This window comes from Budorcas taxicolor, chromosome 7 (genome assembly GCF_023091745.1).
Source record: "Budorcas taxicolor isolate Tak-1 chromosome 7, Takin1.1, whole genome shotgun sequence".
NCBI classification, from domain to species: domain Eukaryota; kingdom Metazoa; phylum Chordata; class Mammalia; order Artiodactyla; family Bovidae; genus Budorcas; species Budorcas taxicolor.
Window position 1 is genome coordinate 43,474,356 of NC_068916.1, and position 17,665 is coordinate 43,492,020.

Here is a 17,665-nt window from a genome sequence, read left to right on the forward strand (position 1 = left end):
AGGTTCCAGACCCCTACGTGACCCCTGTGTTTCTGGGTCTGTCTGTCCAACTGTACAGTTGCCAGGGCTCCACCATCAGCTTGTCCACCACTTTCTTAGAACCTTCATGGCATTCTTATTGTCCATCATCTGGACCAGCTGGCAGTCTGTCCACCCAGTCTCTGGGTAGTTGTGCTCATTCAGGAGAGGGTCTTGGTTTATCATCTGTCTGTCTGTCTGTCTCTGGCTGTGTGTCTGAGCCTGGTGGCATTGGGCTGGAAAGCCCACCTGCAAGTTTAAATTGTCAGACTGGGGACTACCTCGGTGGTCCAGGGGTTGAGACATAGCCTTGAATGCAGGGGGTGTGGGTTCAATCCCTGGTTGGGAAACTAAGGTCCCACGTGTCATGATATGGCCAAAAACTTATTATAATAATTAAATTGTCAGGGCATCTGTCTGTCTAGCTGGCGGTCCATTTGTGTGTCCAGAGGCCCCCACAGTGAGGGCCAGCGTCTGTCTGTGTGTCTTGTGTATTGGTCACTTTGGCTGTCTGTCTGAAAACCTGTCCAATGGCTCTGTCTCTCTGTCTCCTGTTGTCCCTGCCTGCCTGTGTCTGTCACTCCACCTGCCAGGTGGTCTGTCCCCCAGACTCCCTGGGCCAGCACCATCTTGCCTGCAACATCCAGCCACCCTGCCTGAGACCCAGCCAGAACCTAGGTCAGAGGCTGCCCCCTCCCCAGACCCTTGGATGATCCCTCTCTCCTGTGGCCCCAGGTACTGCAGGCGCTAAAGATGACGAGCTCCGTGGCAGCCTATGAGCAGCTGGTGCGGCAGGTGGAGGCCTTGAAGGCCGAGAACAGTCACCTGCGGCAGGAGCTTCGGGATAATTCAAGCCATCTGTCCAAGCTGGAGACAGAGACGTCGGGAATGAAGGTGCGAGGCGAGGCTAGGACACAGACTGTGGCACAGGGACAAAAACAGGATGGGTGGGCAGGACGAGGGCATCTAACAGATGGCCAGGCCCGAGGTCCCAGGCCTCACCGACCGCTGTCTTTCCTGCCTCCATTTTCAGGCGGTCCTGCAGCACTTACAGGGCAAGCTGGAGCAGGAGGCTCGTGTGTTGGTGTCCTCCGGGCAGACTGAGGTGCTGGAACAGCTGAAAGGTGAGGCACTGACCTGGGACTTCCTCTGCATACTGCGGGGAGAGGAGGCAGAGAGAGGTGCTTATCTTCACCTCTCTCTCCATGCCCACCCAGCCCTGCAGATGGACATCACCAGCCTGTATAACCTCAAGTTCCAGCCCCCAGCTCTGGCCCCCGAACCCACTACCCGGACCCCTGAGGGAAGCCCGGTGCACAGCTCTGGGCCCTCCAAGGAGAACTTTGGGGAGCTGAGCCGGGCTACCATTCGGCTCTTGGAGGAACTGGACAGGGAACGGTGAGATGGGGGGGATCTCCACCCACTTTGTGAGCCATCCTGCCCCCACCCCACCCACTGCCCCCAGGGGTCTGGTACCTCAGCCCTCTTCCCTGGCCCAACTGACCTCAACCAGAGGACAAAGAGGAGGGGGGTGTTCCTGCTGAGGGGAAGAATCCTGGGAGATGTCCCCAGGGGTCCCAGACACACAGGCATTGCCAGGGACAGGGCTGTGTCCAGTGCCAGGGCTCAGAGTCAGGCCTGGAGCCAGGGGGACTCAAGGCAATCTTTATGGAGAAAGGGCTGCTGCCCAAGAAACCTGGGCCTGAGGCCAGAAGGAGGCAGGATCTGGGTGCCTAGCTCAGCTGGGTCGTGTAGGGTCAGGTAGAACAGCTCTGGAGCAGGCTGGAGTTAACTCTATGCTTTGCTGTCTGACCTCAAGCAGGAACCCTAATCCCTGCTAGCCTCAGACTTCTGCCCTGTAGAATGGGAATAACAGTGTGTCTGCACAAGGCATGAAGAAGTCTGAACCTCAAGTTTACCCTGTGTAGGCTAGAAGGCGATTATCCAGTATTGGAGAGGTGTTAACCTCCTCAGAGCCTTTCTCCGAGGATCACAGTTTACAAACGAGTTGCCCTTTTTACTTTCAATTAATATCTGCACCCCATCCCCACCCCAGTCCCGGGAGTGCTATGGGCGCTGAGATTTTTGCCACACTGACTTTTAAACATGACACCCAAGAAGTGATCATTAAAATTAGGGTAAACAGCACATATGCCTCGGCTCCCGCGCTGAGAGCCCCCGCCCACCGACCTGCCCTCCCCCAGGTGTTTCCTGTTGAATGAGATTGAGAAGGAGGAAAAGGAGAAGCTCTGGTATTACTCGCAGTTGCAGGGGCTATCTAAGCGCTTGGATGAACTCCCGCACGTGGAGACGGTGAGCTCCCTGGGCTGCCCCGGGATCGACAGGGCCCCGCCTATGGCGGGAGGCGTAGAGCAGAGGTGGAGGCCCCTCCCCCTCCCGGGAGCCCCCTCACCGGGGCCCGTCCGCTCCTCCCAGCAGTTCTCAATGCAGATGGATCTGATCCGGCAACAGCTGGAATTCGAGGCCCAGCACATCCGCTCGCTGATGGAGGAGCGCTTCGGCACCTCGGACGAGATGGTGCAGCGGGCGCAGGTACGGCGCGGGCGGGGCACTGCACCAGTGGGCGAATCAGAGCGCAGAACTTGTGGGAGGAGTCTGGGTTAGTGGGCGGGGCTATATACCTGCGGGCGAATCAGAGAGCAGAGGCTCCTGTGGGTGGGGCCTGTCGCAGGTGGCAGAGCCACAGCTAGAGCGGGTTGTGAACAGAGCCAGAGGGGGTTAGGCCGGACCCAACACAGACGGCAGAGTCCCCGGGCGATGGGGATGGGGCCGACAGTGCGAGGAACCGAGTCTGAACAAGACTTGGGCGTTGCCAGTCAAATGGCGGGACCAAGTCAGAAAGTTGAGTGTGTCTGGAGGGCAGCCAGGGGTCTATGTTTTGGGCGGGTCCAGAGTCCGGGGTTAAGAGTTGGACCTTGGGTGGGGCCAGGAAGTGAGTGGAGTCAAGTAACTGGGTGGTGTTTAGAGTGGGAGGGCCACATCAAGGAAGAAGCCCAGGGTCAGAGCCCAGGGTGGGGCTTTGACAGTGGGTGGGGCCGATTTGAGCTGAGGGCGGGGCCATATTGGGACGTGGGCGGAGTCGGGACGGGTCAGGATTTCCACAGCGTGCATTTTCTCCCACTCAGATCCGTGCTTCCCGCCTGGAGCAGATCGACAAGGAACTGCTGTCCGCCCAGGACCGGGTGCAGCAGACCGAGCCCCAGGTACCAGGGGGCGGAGCTAGGGCCCTAGTGGGTGATGACAGGCAAGGCAGTAAGGGGACCCCCAGGGCCCTGCCCCCACTACGTTGTCATGGCAGCCTGAGAGCTTTGTATGGTGCCTCTGGGCGAAACCACAGGCCGGGCGCTCTCCCACAGGCCTTGCTGGCAGTGAAGTCGATGCCCATGGACGAGGACGCCGAGAATGAGGTCCCCACGCACCCTGAGGATGGTGCCCCTCAGCCAGGCAACAGTAAGGTGAGGGGAGTCCAGGTCGGAGGATGCTCACAGGCAGGGTGGAGGGATAGCGGTGGCTTGGTTGGGATACATAGTGAAGTGGGTCCTGCACCCCTACTGCATTTGAAGGCCCTTCCTCCCCAGGCCGCTATAAAGCTTATCCAGGTGTGGGAGGGTCGCCCTGAGTTGGAGTGCTTGGTGAGGCTGGGTTGTGGTCTGGAGCCTGGCGTGGGTGTGGCTACCTGTCCTGTACATTTGGAGGGCGTGCTAGACTTAGGAGTACCGGTGATACCGGTGGGGTGGGCCTTTGGCCCTCACGGACTGGGGGCGTCTCTGCAGTAGGGTGTATGTGTGTGCTGTTTTCTGGGAGGATGCAGGGTGAGGGTCTTAAGGTAAGCGAGGGCTAACATGATGGGACTCCCTTGTTTAGGGGGAGTCACCAGAGGCTGGGGGACTGTCCCTGGCTGGGGAGTGCAGGCTCCCCACCCTGACATCTCCTGCCCCTCGCAGGTGGAGGTGGTCTTCTGGCTCCTGTCCATGCTGGCAACGCGGGACCAGGAGGACACGGCACGGACGCTGCTCGCCATGTCCAGCTCACCCGAAAGCTGCGTGGCCATGCGCCGCTCAGGCTGTCTGCCACTGCTGCTGCAGATCCTGCACGGCACTGAGGCCGGGGTTGGGGGTCACAACGGGACCCCCGGGGCTCCAGGAGCCAAGGACGCACGCATGCGCGCCAACGCCGCGCTGCACAATATTGTCTTCTCTCAGCCCGACCAGGGGCTGGCACGCAAGGAGATGCGGGTGTTACACGTGCTGGAGCAGATCCGTGCCTACTGCGAGACCTGCTGGGACTGGCTGCAGGCCCGGGATGGCGGGCCTGAGGGCGGCGGCACCGGTGCTGGTGAGTGTGCATCCTGGGCTCCCTGAGGGGCAGGGCAGCACTCTCGGGTGTCAGGGGCCTCTGGCTTCTCCTGGGCACCTGCTTTGTGCCTGGCGTTGGCTGAGGTTTCATGGGAACCTGTGAAGATAGACTGCCGAAGGGACAACCAGGAACAACCCAGGCTGCGGGGTAGATGTTCAAGAAACCATGGATTGCAGGCAACCCTCTAAACGTGAGTGCAGAGTTTGAGATTCCTAGCTTTTGTGGCTGGAGAAGGCAATGGCACCCCACTCCAGTACTCTTGCCTGGAAAATCCCATGGACGGAAGAGCCTGGTAGGCTGCAGTCCATGGGGTCGCGAAGAGTTGGACACGACTGAGCGACTTCACTTTCACTGTTCACTTTCATGCATTGGAGAAGGAAATGGCAACCCACTCCAGTATTCTTGCCTAGAGAATCCCAGGGATTGGGGAGCCAGGTGGGCTGCCGTCTAAGGGGTCGCACAGTCGGACACGACTGAAGCGACTTCGCAGCAGCAGCAGCAGCTTTTGTGGCTGATTGCAAAGTTAATATCCGATGCTGAGCACCAGGCTGAGTGAGGCAGGTCCCTCCTTGTACACTTTAGAGGTTCTGTAAAGGAGGCCCCTCTGCTCCGGGAGTGACTCCCACAAGCCCAGCGCACAGCACTTTGAAAAACTCTGGGGTTTTGGCAGGCCTGCAGAGTGCAGACCACAGGGAGGGGTGGGGACCCACCAGGTCACATCTCCGGGAGTGAGAGGGCTCTGACCATGGTCCTTGTGCCCACAGCACCGGTGCCCATCGAGCCACAGATCTGTCAGGCCACCTGCGCCGTGATGAAGCTGTCCTTTGACGAGGAATACCGCCGCGCTATGAATGAGCTGGGTGAGTGTCCCTCATCCACCCCCGCCCCCGATCTGGTCCAAGGTCTCCAGGCCTCCTCCAGTGCAGGGCAGGCTGTGGGCCCTAGTGGTCCTGGGACTCAGACAATGGGGGCAGGGCAGGGAAAGTCAGGAGCTGAGGTGAATTGAACCTACCAGTGGTCAGGGCAGGGCGACCCTGTGAAATTTTCGGTTTGGGAATATTACATCTTTTTCCTAACGAAGGTCAGTTGAAATGTTGGAAACAGAAATACCAAGGGGGCAAATTACATCCATCTGCTTTGTTTTACTCTAATTAATACAAAATAAGGCACATACTTCTCACCTGGCAGGTGGTTGGAGCACTCAGAAGTTCCCTAAGGTCTCACAGGGTCCAACATCGTGGGGTGAGGGGCGGGGGAGCAGCCGGGCGCAGCCTTTCTGGGGCAGGGCAGGGGGCATCTGGAGCACTGGCCACTTTACAAGAGGGCACAGCTCTTGAGGCTTTCCTCTCTTGGCTATTCCACAGACCCCTGGGAGTTACCAAGTCCCCTCCAGGAGCCCTGAAAGGCCACTTGTGTTGATGAAGTTAAGATATGATTTGCCTTTGCCCCTCTCATGGGTATGGTGTGTTCAGTGCAATTTAACAGGCACTGTTACTCTGAGGACCCCTGGGCTGTACGTTCTGGGGTTATAAGATTTCTCCATTTTAATTTATAGTATGGTAAATATTTGTTATTGGAGTAGAGTTGATTTATAATGTGTTGGTTTCAGGTATAAATTGATTCAGTTATATGTATTCTTTTTTTATTCTTTTCCATTATGGCTTATCACAGGATATTGAATATAGTTCTCTGTGCCACAGAGTAGGACCTTGTTGTGCATCCGTCCTGCACATAATAGCGTACGTCTGCTAACCCCAGCCTCCTTCCCTGTCAGCAGCCACAAGTCTGTTCTCTGTGTCTGTGAGTCTGTTTGGTAGATAGGTTCATTTGTGGCATATTTTAGATTCCACATTAGGTAACATCATATGGCTTTTGTTGTCTTTCACAGAAAATCTCTAGTTGCATCCATGTTGCTGCGAATGGCAATATTTTGTTCTTTTTTGTGGCTCAGTAATATTCCACTGAGTAATATGAGTAATATTCCACTCATATATATATATGAGTTTTTTGTGGCTCAGTAATATTCCACTGAGTAATATGAGTAATATTCCACTCATATATATATATGAGTTCCTGGGAGTGGATTTTTAAGAAGCAAAAAGGCTTTGGATAACCCCTTCAACTTTGAATTATGCAATGGCAACCCACTCTGGTACTCTTGTCTGGCAAATCCCATGGACGGAGGAGCCTGGTAGGTTGCAGTCCATGGGGTCACTAGGAGTCAGATATGACTGAGTGACTTCACATTCACGTTTCACTTTCATGCATTGGAGAAGGAAATGGCAACCCACTCCAGTGTTCTTGCCTGGAGAACCCCAGGGATGGAGGAGCCTGGTGGGCTGCCATCTCTGGGGTCGCACAGAGTCGGACACGACTGAAGCGACTTAGCAGCAGCATATGTAACATAAAATGTACTGTTTTAACCATTTAAAACAATTATTTTTAATTGAAGGATAATTGTTTTACAATATTGTCGGTTTCTGCCATATACCGCCATGTATGAATCAGTCATAGGTGTGTGTGTGTGTGTGTATATATGTATGTCCCCTCCCTCTTGAACCTCCCTCCTACCTCCCACCATTCTAACCATTTTAAATCATATTTTCTCAAACTGAAACTCTGTCCCCATTAACCACTCACTCCCTCTCCCCCAGCACTATCAGTGGAGTCACACCCTGTGTGTCCTCCTGTGTCTGCTTCTCTCACTTAGCATCATGTTCTCAAGGACCATCCACATGGTAGCGAGTGTCAGGGATTCTCTCCTTTTCAGGGCTGAGTGATGCTTCCGGGTGTGGAGGGACCATATTGTGTTTATCCATCATCTGGTGATGGGCACTTGGGTTTTGTCCATCTTCTGGGTGTCGTGACTCATTCTGCTGTGCACACACATACAAAGGGTCGCTTTGGAAGCTTGTGGGTTTGTGTTGCCAAGCCCCTCCCCACGGTGGCTCCCATTGGTGTGCTCATGAGCAAAAGCGCTTCACAGCCCTGAGAAGGATCCCGTTGCTGAGTGAGGGGAAGGGCCGTGTGTGTCTGGATTCCTGCACCTTTTGACCATCACCCTCCACATTTGTGAGAACCCCGTGTCCTAGTGAACAGAGGATTGTGTGTGGGGGCCATCAGCGATGGCTCCTGAGCATACGCCATCTGGTCCGCCCTGGGGACGTGGCGGGGCACAGCCTCCTGCCCTGCCCTCAGTGGTTCGCCGTCTAATAGTTTTGAGGCTTCTTGTTTGGGAATTTGGGGGGCTTCCCTGAGGAAGTGACTCTTGAACAGAAGGGGACCCAGGAAACTGGGTGGACAGTGGGTAAGAGCACCTGGGCAGAGGGAATAGCGCATGCAAAGGCTCTGCAGTTGGACCAAGTGTGACTGGAAACTGAGGGTGGAAAGGAGGCAGGCGTGGAGGCACAGGGCACCGGGGGGAAGGGCCAGCCTGCCAGCCAGCTATCTGGAGGAGGTGTCCTCAGAGTCAGGCTTCAAATGTAGGCTTGAGGAGAGCAGATTGGGGGTGGGACAGAAGGGAGGGTGTATAGTAGAGTGACCTGTGAGGCGGGATGGCTGGGGGCACCTGACCACCCTTGCGCTCCTGGGTCCCCCTACAGGTGGGCTGCAGGCAGTGGCGGAGTTACTGCAGGTTGACCATGAGATGCACAAGATGACCCGGGACCCTCTCAACCTGGCCCTGCGCCGATACGCCGGCATGACCCTCACCAACCTTACCTTCGGGGACGTCGCCAACAAGGTGCCTGGGTGGGCGGGTCGGCCTCACCCGGCCCGGAGCAGCGCTGAGCTGTGGGACAGGCGGGGAGACTGAGGCCCAGCTTCTCCCTCAACCAGCGTCCTCTTGGCCACTCTGCCCTGTGGACTGGGGGGCCTCTGGGCTGTGGATGGAGGGCTGGGGGGGAGGCCAGTGTTTGTACCTGCCTGAGCCTCAGGCTTATCTGAGCAGTGAAGTGACTGCTCCCCTCCCTCCATCGTGGTGAAGATGGGGGTGGGGTTCAAGCTCCAGCACATTGCAAGTGCTTGCTTAACACTCGCCCCACCTGTCCCCCCAACATGGCATGACTTCCCTGTGCCCCCCACAGGCTGCACTGTGCGCCCGCCGGGGCTGCATGGAGGCCATTGTGGCCCAGCTGGCATCTGAGAGTGAGGAGCTGCACCAGGTATCAGGAAGCTGTGGGAACACTGGGGGGCAGGGGGAGGTGGAAGGCATCCCCTGGGCTTTGCCATGTGTCAGCTGCTACAGGCCTTAAGGGTGGGAGCCTGGCCCAGGCCTACCCTGCCTGCCCTGCCCTGCCCCCAGGTCGTGTCTAGCATCCTGCGCAACCTGTCCTGGAGGGCCGACATCAACAGCAAGAAGGTGCTGAGGGAGGTGGGCAGCATGACTGCCCTGATGCAGTGCGTCCTTCGAGCCACCAAGGTGGGCATTGGGTGGGGTGGCTGAGGGGCGGGGCAGCCAGGGCGGTCAGGAGGCCCTGGCTTCAGGTGGTGAGTTCTCCACCTAGGGGGAAACCAAGTCAGACAACCCACTGCTTGGCAATGGGCCCACACCTGGGGCTTCCAATATTGCCGCTCAGAGAACCTGTCATAGCTGATTCCATTACTTGTTAAATTTGACAATGCATCTGAGTACCTTATGTGAGTGCCTCCGGGGAGAGGGCCTGGTGAGTGGGATGTGTCGTGCCCCCACACTGTTGACCCCCTGCCGCTCTTGACCCGCACCCAGGAGTCCACCCTGAAGAGCGTGCTTAGCGCCCTGTGGAACCTCTCGGCGCACAGCACAGAGAACAAGGCGGCCATCTGCCAGGTGGATGGTGCCCTCGGCTTCCTGGTGAGCACACTGACTTACAAGTGCCAGAGCAACTCGCTAGCCATCATTGAGAGCGGTGGCGGCATCCTACGCAATGTGTCCAGCCTCATCGCCACCAGAGAGGACTACAGGTCAGCTGGGGGCGGGGGAAGGGGGTGGGGAATGCTGGGGTCAGAGGAAGGAGGTATGGTGGGCACTTGGGCGGGGCTTGGGGAAAGAAGTGGCCAGGGGAAGGAGGGGGGTGCTGGGGGGGGTGGAAGAAGGAGGTGTAAGGGGCACTGGAGCAGGGCTGGGGGTAAAGAAGTGGGGGGAAGGAGTGGGGGCACTGGGGTGGGGCTGGCAGCTCCCCCTCTGCAGTAAACTCCCGGGGGAGCCTTGCTTTCTCCTGCCAATGAGTCATCTAGATGACCCCCTAGGTGCTATTTTTAGTATAAATACATCCCCAATACTGCATGGGATATACTTGTACTACATTTTAAACTAGCTTTGTAGAAATAAACATAATATTTAAGTAATATTAATAATATTTGTTATTTATTAAAATGTTATTGACTATGTAATAAGTAACTTACCAGGTAACATTAACAATAAACAATACTTCAATATGTGAACAGACATAACTTTTAAAAGTATATCCCAAACTCTGCATGTGATATAGTTGTACTAAATTTTAAATTAACTCAGTAAAAATATACATAATTTTCTAAATAACATTAATAATACTTGTTCTTTATTAAAATATTCATTAAGTAAAACAATACCTATTCTTAACATATTTCCTACTATGTAACATATTGCATACTTATACTGAATTTTAAATGAATTTATTAAAATAAAAATGCATCATTTTCTAAATAACTAATAAAAACTTGTTCTTTATTAATATCACTTATTAATATTACTAAAAAGTAATGCTTCTGATGAGATGTATGAAAGTACATAACTTTAAAAAAGTATACATCTCAGTATATCACAAATATTGTATAGGATATACCTGTGCTAAAGATTTTATCAGTTAAAACACTAAGAAACAATACTTAGATTTCTGTTTACCTTTAATACTATCTTTGTGTGTGTGTGCTTAGTCACTTAGTTGTGTCTGACCCTGGGACCCCATGGACAGAGGAGCCTGGTGGGCTACAGTCCATGGGCTCCTCTGTCCATGGGATTTCTCAGGCAAGAATACAGGAGTGCATTGCCATTTCTTTGTCCAGGGTCCCAATCCAGAGGTTGAATCCACCTCTCCCATATTGGCAGGTGGATTCTTTACCACTAGCACCACCTGGGAAGCCCCCAATGCTATTTTCAGTATATCCCAAATATTACACGGGATAAGTAAATGTGTTAGTCACTCAGCTGTGTCTGACTCTTTGCAATCCCATGGAGTATAGACCTCCAGGCTCCTCTGGCCATGGAGTTTTGCAAGCAAGAATATTGGAGTGGGTTGCCATTCATGTCTCCAATTAGATGGGATATAATATTGGAGTGGGTTGCCATTCATGTCTCCAATTAGATGGGATATACTCGTGCTAACGATCTTACCCCAGTAGAGAATTCCCTGGCGTGCAGTGGTTAGGACTTGGTGCTTTCATTACCGAGGGCCCAGGTTCATTCATCCCTGGTGGGGAAAATAAGATCTCACAAGTCATGGAGTGGACAGGAAAAAAAAAAGTCTTTATCAAGCAAAATAAAACATTTTATCTACTACTAATGCTAATAATAAATAGAAACAAACAGAAATCTCTAGTATAGGTATATAATGAGATATACCGCTGCTAAGTCACTTCAGTCCTGTCCGACTCTGTGCGACCCCATAGACAGCAGCCCACCAGGCTCCCCTGTCCCCGGGATTCTCCAGGCAAGAACACTGGAGTGGGTTGCCATTTCCTTCTCCAATGCATGAAAGTGAAAAGCGAAAGTGAAGTCGCTCAGTCGTGTCCAACTCTCTGAGATCCCATGGACTGCAGCCTACCAGGCTCCTCCAACCATGGGATTTTCCAGGCAAGAGTACTGGAGTGGGGTGCCATTGCCTTCTCCGTGAGATATACTACACACTGCTATATGTAAAATAACAAGGACCTACTGTATAGCACAGCGAATTCCACTCAACCTAGTAGATGCGAAAAGAATCTGAGAAAGAATGTATAAAGGTATAACAGAGCCACTTTGCTGTACGTCTAAAAATAACAAAATTGTAAGTCTACTATACTCCATTATAGAATAAAAATTTTAATAAATAAAATGAGTTAACTAAATTTCATTTTAAACAAGTATTATTAAAGAATTAATAGTACTGTTTAATAGTTTGATATTAATAAAAGCTTTGGCACAAGTATATCCCATCCACTGTTTGGGATACACTTACACTAAGAATTTGGCCTTGTTTTTGAAATTCAAAGTTACCTGGGCATCTTCTGTTTGGATTTGCCCCATCCGGCCGCGGAGGGTGGTGGGCGGTGTCCAGGTTGGGCGGGGCCTGACGCGCTGCGCCCCGCCTCCCGCAGGCAGGTGCTGCGAGACCACAATTGCCTGCAGACGCTGCTGCAGCATCTGACGTCGCACAGCCTGACCATAGTGAGCAATGCGTGCGGCACGCTCTGGAACCTGTCGGCCCGCAGCCCCCGCGACCAGGAGCTGCTGTGGGACCTGGGCGCCGTGGGCATGCTGAGGAACCTGGTACACTCCAAGCACAAGATGATCGCCATGGGCAGCGCCGCCGCGCTGCGCAACCTGCTGGCTCACCGGCCTGCCAAGTACCAGCCGGCGGCCACCGCGGTCTCCCCGGGCTCCTGCGCGCCCAGCCTGTATGTGCGCAAACAGCGCGCACTGGAGGCCGAGCTGGACACACGGCACCTGGCGCAGGCGCTTGACCACCTGGAGAAGCAGGGCCTGCCGGAGGCCGAGGCCGCCTCCAAGAAGCCCCTCCCGCCCCTGCGCCACCTGGACGGCCTGGCCCAGGACTACGCCTCCGACTCGGGCTGTTTTGACGACGACGATGCGCCCTCCCTGGCTGCTGCTGCCACTGCCGCAGAGCCCGCCAGCCCTGCAGTGCTCTCCCTCTTCCTGGGCAGCCCCTTCCTGCAAGGCCAGGCGCTGGCCCGAGCCCCGCCCACCCGCCGAGGAGGCCTGGAGGTGGAGAAGGAGGCCGGTGGGGAGGCAGCCGTGGCAGCTAGGGCCAAGGCCAAGCTGGCGCTAGCAGTGGCTCGCATCGACAGGCTGGTAGAGGACATCTCGGCCCTGCACACTTCATCTGACGACAGCTTCAGCCTCAGCTCCGGGGACCCTGGCCAGGAGGCTCCGCGAGAAGGCCGTGCCCAATCCTGCTCACCTTGCAGGGGACCTGAGGGGGGGCGGCGGGAAGTGGGCAGCAGCCGGGCTCACCCACTGCTGCGGCTCAAGGCAGCCCATGCCAGCCTTTCCAATGACAGTCTCAACAGTGGTAGCACCAGTGATGGGCACTGTCCTCGAGAACACTCACGGCCCTGCTCACTGGCTGCTCTGGCCGAGCACCGAGAGGGGCCCCCACGTGGTCAGGTGCGGCCCAGCCGGCTTGACCTCAGCCTGCCCAGCGGCCAGGCTGAGCCTGAGGCCCGGGATGCCAAGGCCACAGATGCCCATGTGCGTACCATCAAGTTGTCGCCCACCTACCAGCACGTGCCGCTGCTGGAGGGCACCACCAGGGTGGGTGTGGGGTCCCTGGCCCCTGGGGCCCGAAAACAGGCCTGGCTGTCCACAGAGGGCCTGAGCAATGTGCCTGAGAAGCTAATGGTCGAGAAGGCACCCCTCTGCCTGTCCCGCTGCAGCTCGCTGTCCTCGCTGTCCTCAGCTGGCCGCCCAGGGCCCAGTGAGGCTGGGGACCTAGACGAGAGCGACTCATCTCTGGAGGGGCTGGAGGAGTCTGGCCCTGGTGAGGCAGAGCTGGATGGGGCCTGGCGGGGCCCAGGGACCGCCTCCCTGCCCATGGCCATCCCAGCGCCCCAGAGGGGTCGGGGCCTGGGGGTGGAGGATGCCACGCCGTCCAGCTCCTCTGAGAACTGTGTGCAGGAGACACCGCTGGTGCTGAGCCGCTGCAGCTCAGTCAGTTCACTGGGCAGCTTCGAGAGTCCATCCATTGCCAGCTCCATCCCCAGTGACCCGTGCAGTGGGCTGGGCAGTGGCACAGTCAGCCCCAGTGAGCTGCCTGATAGCCCCGGGCAAACCATGCCGCCGAGCCGCAGCAAGACACCGCCACTGGCTCCAGCACCACCGGGCGAGCGGGAGGCCACCCAGTTCAGCCTTCAGTGGGAGAGTTATGTGAAGCGCTTCCTGGACATCGCCGACTGCCGGGAGCGCTGCCGGCTGCCCTCTGAGCTGGATGCAGGCAGCGTGCGTTTCACTGTGGAGAAGCCCGACGAGAACTTTTCATGTGCCTCCAGCCTCAGCGCATTGGCCCTGCACGAGCTCTACGTGCAGAAGGACGTGGAGCTGCGGTTACTGCCCCCTGCCTGCCCAGAGCGCGGCAGTGGGGGAGGTGGAGGCCCGGGGCACCGCCGACGGGACGAGGCCAATGGCTGTCTGGAAGGGCCGGCATCCACCGATCAGGAGCTGGAGCTGCTGCGCGAGTGCCTGGGTGGGGCCGTGCCTGCCCGGCTCCGCAAGGTGGCCTCAGCACTGGTGCCTGGCCGCCGTGCGCTGCCCGTGCCGGTCTACATGCTGGTGCCTGCCCCGGCCCGTGAGGATGACTCCTGCACTGACTCGGCCGAGGGCACTCCAGTCAACTTCTCCAGCACCGCTTCCCTCAGTGACGAGACCCTGCAGGGACCCCCCAAGGATGGTAGGCGTTTGGATGGGCAGAAACCCGCAGGTCATGCCGTCTCCACTAGGCAGTCTGCTGGGCAGTGGCACAGGGTGGGGGGCATGGGCCGGAGCACAGAGCAGCCCCAGGGGGCTGGCAGGAGCCGGGCAGGGCTAGATCTGCCCCTCCGCCGGCCCCCGAGTGCCTGCAGGGATACTGACAGCTCCCGCCCAGGCCGGGAGCATGGGGACGGGGCTCTGCAGTCTCTGTGCCTCACAACGCCCACCGAGGAGGCTGTGTACTGTTTCTATGGCAATGACTCGGATGAGGAGCCGGCCACGGCGGTGGCAGCAGCACCCCCACGGCGGGCATCCGCGATCCCCCGGGCGGTAAAGAGGGAGCGCCCGGCTGGTGCCAGGAAGGAGGTGCAGGCTGTGCCCAAGGCTGCACCCAAGGCAGCACCACCCACCCGGGCCCAGCCCAGCCTCATTGCAGATGAGACACCGCCGTGCTACTCCCTGAGCTCCTCCGCCAGCTCCCTCAGCGAACCTGAGCCCTCCGAGTACGTGGCCAGTCGGGCCCGGGTCCACAAGCCAGGGCTCACCAAGGACCTGGTCCCCGGGGGCAGGAAGGATGGCTCCCTCAGCCCGCGGGCCGAGGCAGAGCTGCTCCGGCGCTGCATCGGCTCAGCCTTGCCCAGGCGCCAGCCCCAGGTGTCCGGCCCAAGGCGCCGCCCACCCCGAGAGGCCCAGCCAAAGGAGCGTGCAGCAGAGGGGCCCCGGGAGCGCGCTGAGGAGGCAGCCAGCTCAGACCATGCCTCAGACCTGGACAGCATCGAGTGGCGTGCCATCCAGGAGGGCGCCAATTCTGTTGCCACATGGTTGCACCAGGCCGCAGCGGCGGCCGCCCGCGAGGCCTCCTCAGAGTCTGATTCCGTTCTGTCCTTTGCAACAGGGCAGTCTGTGGGTTCCACCCTGCAGCCCACCCTGCATAGGAAGGGGTGTCGGCCAAGGGCAGAGCGCCAGGCGAGTGGTGCCCTGCGGCCAGAGAAACCAGAAGGGGCCCTCACCCAGCGCAGCAGTGGGCCAGAGAAGCCACGTGGCACTCAGAAGGCCCCAAATGGGGTGCCAGCAGTGCTCCGGGGACATACAGTGATCTACATGCCCAGCCCCACCACCCGGGCACAGCCCAGAGGTGCCCCTGGTTCCCGCATTGTGGCAAGAAAGATGGGAGCGCCCAGCCCCGTGCAGCCGGCAGCCCCCACTAAAGCCCCCAGCCTAGGGCAGCAGCGGTCTAGGAGCCTGCACCGGCCTGGCAAGATCTCAGAGCTGTCAACGCTCAGCCCCCCGCAGAGAAGTGCCACACCACCAGCCCGCCTTGCGAAGACCCCGTCGTCAAGTTCCTCTCAGACCTCACCGGCCTCCCAGCCTCTGCCCAGGAGGTCACCCCCTGCTGCCCAGCCTGCAGGGCCCCTGCCTGGCCCCAAGGCCTCCCCAGTGCCCAAGACTCCAGCAAGGGCCCTGCTGGCCAAGCAGCATAAGACGCAGAAGTCACCCGTGAGGATCCCCTTCATGCAGAGGCCCGCCAGGCGGGGGCTGCCGCCCTTGGCTAGGGCAGCTCCGGAGCCAGGCCCCAGGGGCCGGGTGGGCACAGAAGGCGGCCCTGCAGCCCGAGGGGGCCGCCTTGGCCTGGTGCGCGTGGCCTCCGCCCGCTCCAGCGGCAGCGAATCCTCCGACCGCTCGGGTTTCCGGCGGCAGCTGACCTTTATCAAGGAGTCGCCGGGCCTGCTGCGCCGCCGACGCTCTGAACTGTCCGCACCCGAAGCCACCAACCCGACCACCCAGGCTGCCTCGCCCTGCCGCGGCCGGCCCACACTACCCGCTGTCTTCCTCTGCTCCTCGCGCTGTGATGAGCTGCGGGCAGGCTCCCGGCAGGCCCCGGCCCCTCAGCGGGCCCACGCGGCCCGGCCCCGCCCCAGCGAGCGGCAGCCTCGGCGCACTAGCTCCGAGAGCCCGTCCCGCCTGCCCGTCCGCACGCCGGCCGCCGAGCCCGAAACGGTCAAGCGCTACGCCTCCCTGCCCCACATCAGCGTGGCCCGCAGACCGGATGCCACCAGCCCCGAACCTGCGGCGGACGCCACACGCCGCAGCAGCGCAGGGGAGGCCGGGCCGCTGCCTAGGGTGGCCGCGCCGGGCACCACGTGGCGCCGCATCCGGGACGAGGACGTCCCGCACATTCTGCGGAGCACGCTGCCTGCCCGCGCCCTACCGCTGCTGGGCTCCCCTCCCGAGAACGGCCCAGCCGGCCCGCCGCAGCGCAAGACCAGCGATGCCGTGGTCCAGACTGAGGACTTCGCGGCTGCGAAGATCAACTCCAGCACGTCCCCGAGCATGGAAAGCAGGGCGCCCCCCCAGGCCACGGCCAGCGGCCCCACCTCCCTTCTTGGCAGCGACGTGGATGGGCCGCCCGCTAAGGCGCCCGCCCCCACCCCCTTCGTCCCCGCCAGCCGGCACGGCTCCCCCAGCCGCTCCGCCCGCGTCCCCCCTTTCAACTACGTGCCCAGCCCCATGGTGGCGGCCACCGCTGACTCCGCCGTGGAGAAGGCCCCCACTCCCGTCCCCACCAGCCTCCTGGAATAGTGGCCAGGACTGGACTTCCAGAGCATCTTCTCCTGGCCCAGGGCCGTCTGGCTGCCCCGAGGGTGGTCCCAGGACCCGCCTGCCACCCCCCCACCCAGGGCCCCGCCCTCCAAGCCTCACCCCTGCCCACACGGGCCTCGCACTCACGTGTAGACGCTTGCTCTTGAGCCGAGGAGGCTTCGGGAGGAAAGTGAGCTGCGGGCTGGAGCGCGTGTCACCCACCGCAAGGGGGCGCCCACGAGGCCCCGGCGCCCACGGGGAGACCATCCTCCTGGCTGGGGCCGTCCTCAGCGGTGCCCTTCTGGGTTCCTGGCCCTGCCGGGCCCGGCATTAGCACCACACTTGCTCCCCTCCCCTCTGGGGAACGCATGGTGGTAGGGGCGGGAATGACAGTGCCCGTCGAAGTGGGGACGGGGCTGGGAGGGTAGCGGCAGCAGGAGCCTGCCAGCCGCGGGGGGGGAGGGGGGGGCGGTGGTGGCTGCGCACGCGCAGGAGAAAGCCTGTAATTACGGGTAGGGCCGGGTAATTGGTTAACTACGGCTTAGCTGGTTTGTTTGCCGTCTCGGCCTCAGCTGGGGGCGTGCGGGAGGGACGTGTCTGCGCCCTACCGAAAGGCCGCCCCAACCCCAGACAGAGACGCGCAGGGATCCTGGAGCACCCCGAAACTGGTCGGGGGCGCTGGGGACACAGGGCGTCCCTGCAGCCCTCGTAAGAAACCAGGAGAGGCAGGCCCTGGCTGAGGAGAGCGAGAAACGGAGGGGAGGCCGGGGCCTAGCTACCGCCCAGTAGCCAGGCCTGGACCACGGGACCCGGACCGCGCTCTGCAGGAAGTGGTCCCCGCGGGCGCCTGCCCGGTCCCAGGTCTTTGCCTTTTCACCGAGTCTCCTTTTCCCTGGATCTGCGGGCTCCGTGGGGCGTGGCCTCCTCCCGGGGGCCAGCACAACTGCCCGAACAGCCCATCCCTCTTCCTTGAAGAGGCCGGCTTTCAGCCGCCCTAAGGATCTGCAGTCACACCGCTCTGCCGAGCTGCTCTGGAGGCCGGGGACA

General features: G+C 59.1%; 1 protein-coding gene across 1 annotated transcript; it reads left to right on the top strand.

Moving 5' to 3' along the window:
• Positions 1-771: 771 nt before the first annotated feature.
• APC2 (APC regulator of WNT signaling pathway 2) lies at positions 772-16,832 on the top strand. The gene is made up of 14 exons (XM_052642710.1): positions 772-912; positions 1,052-1,142; positions 1,236-1,416; positions 2,223-2,331; positions 2,458-2,571; positions 3,165-3,242; positions 3,396-3,494; positions 3,984-4,374; positions 5,160-5,255; positions 7,998-8,137; positions 8,481-8,558; positions 8,699-8,815; positions 9,122-9,336; positions 11,710-16,832. Exons 1-14 carry the CDS (start codon positions 772-774, stop codon positions 16,616-16,618), a joined length of 6,759 nt encoding a protein of 2,252 aa, XP_052498670.1. The 3' UTR covers positions 16,619-16,832.
• The last annotated feature ends 833 nt before the right edge of the window (positions 16,833-17,665 follow it).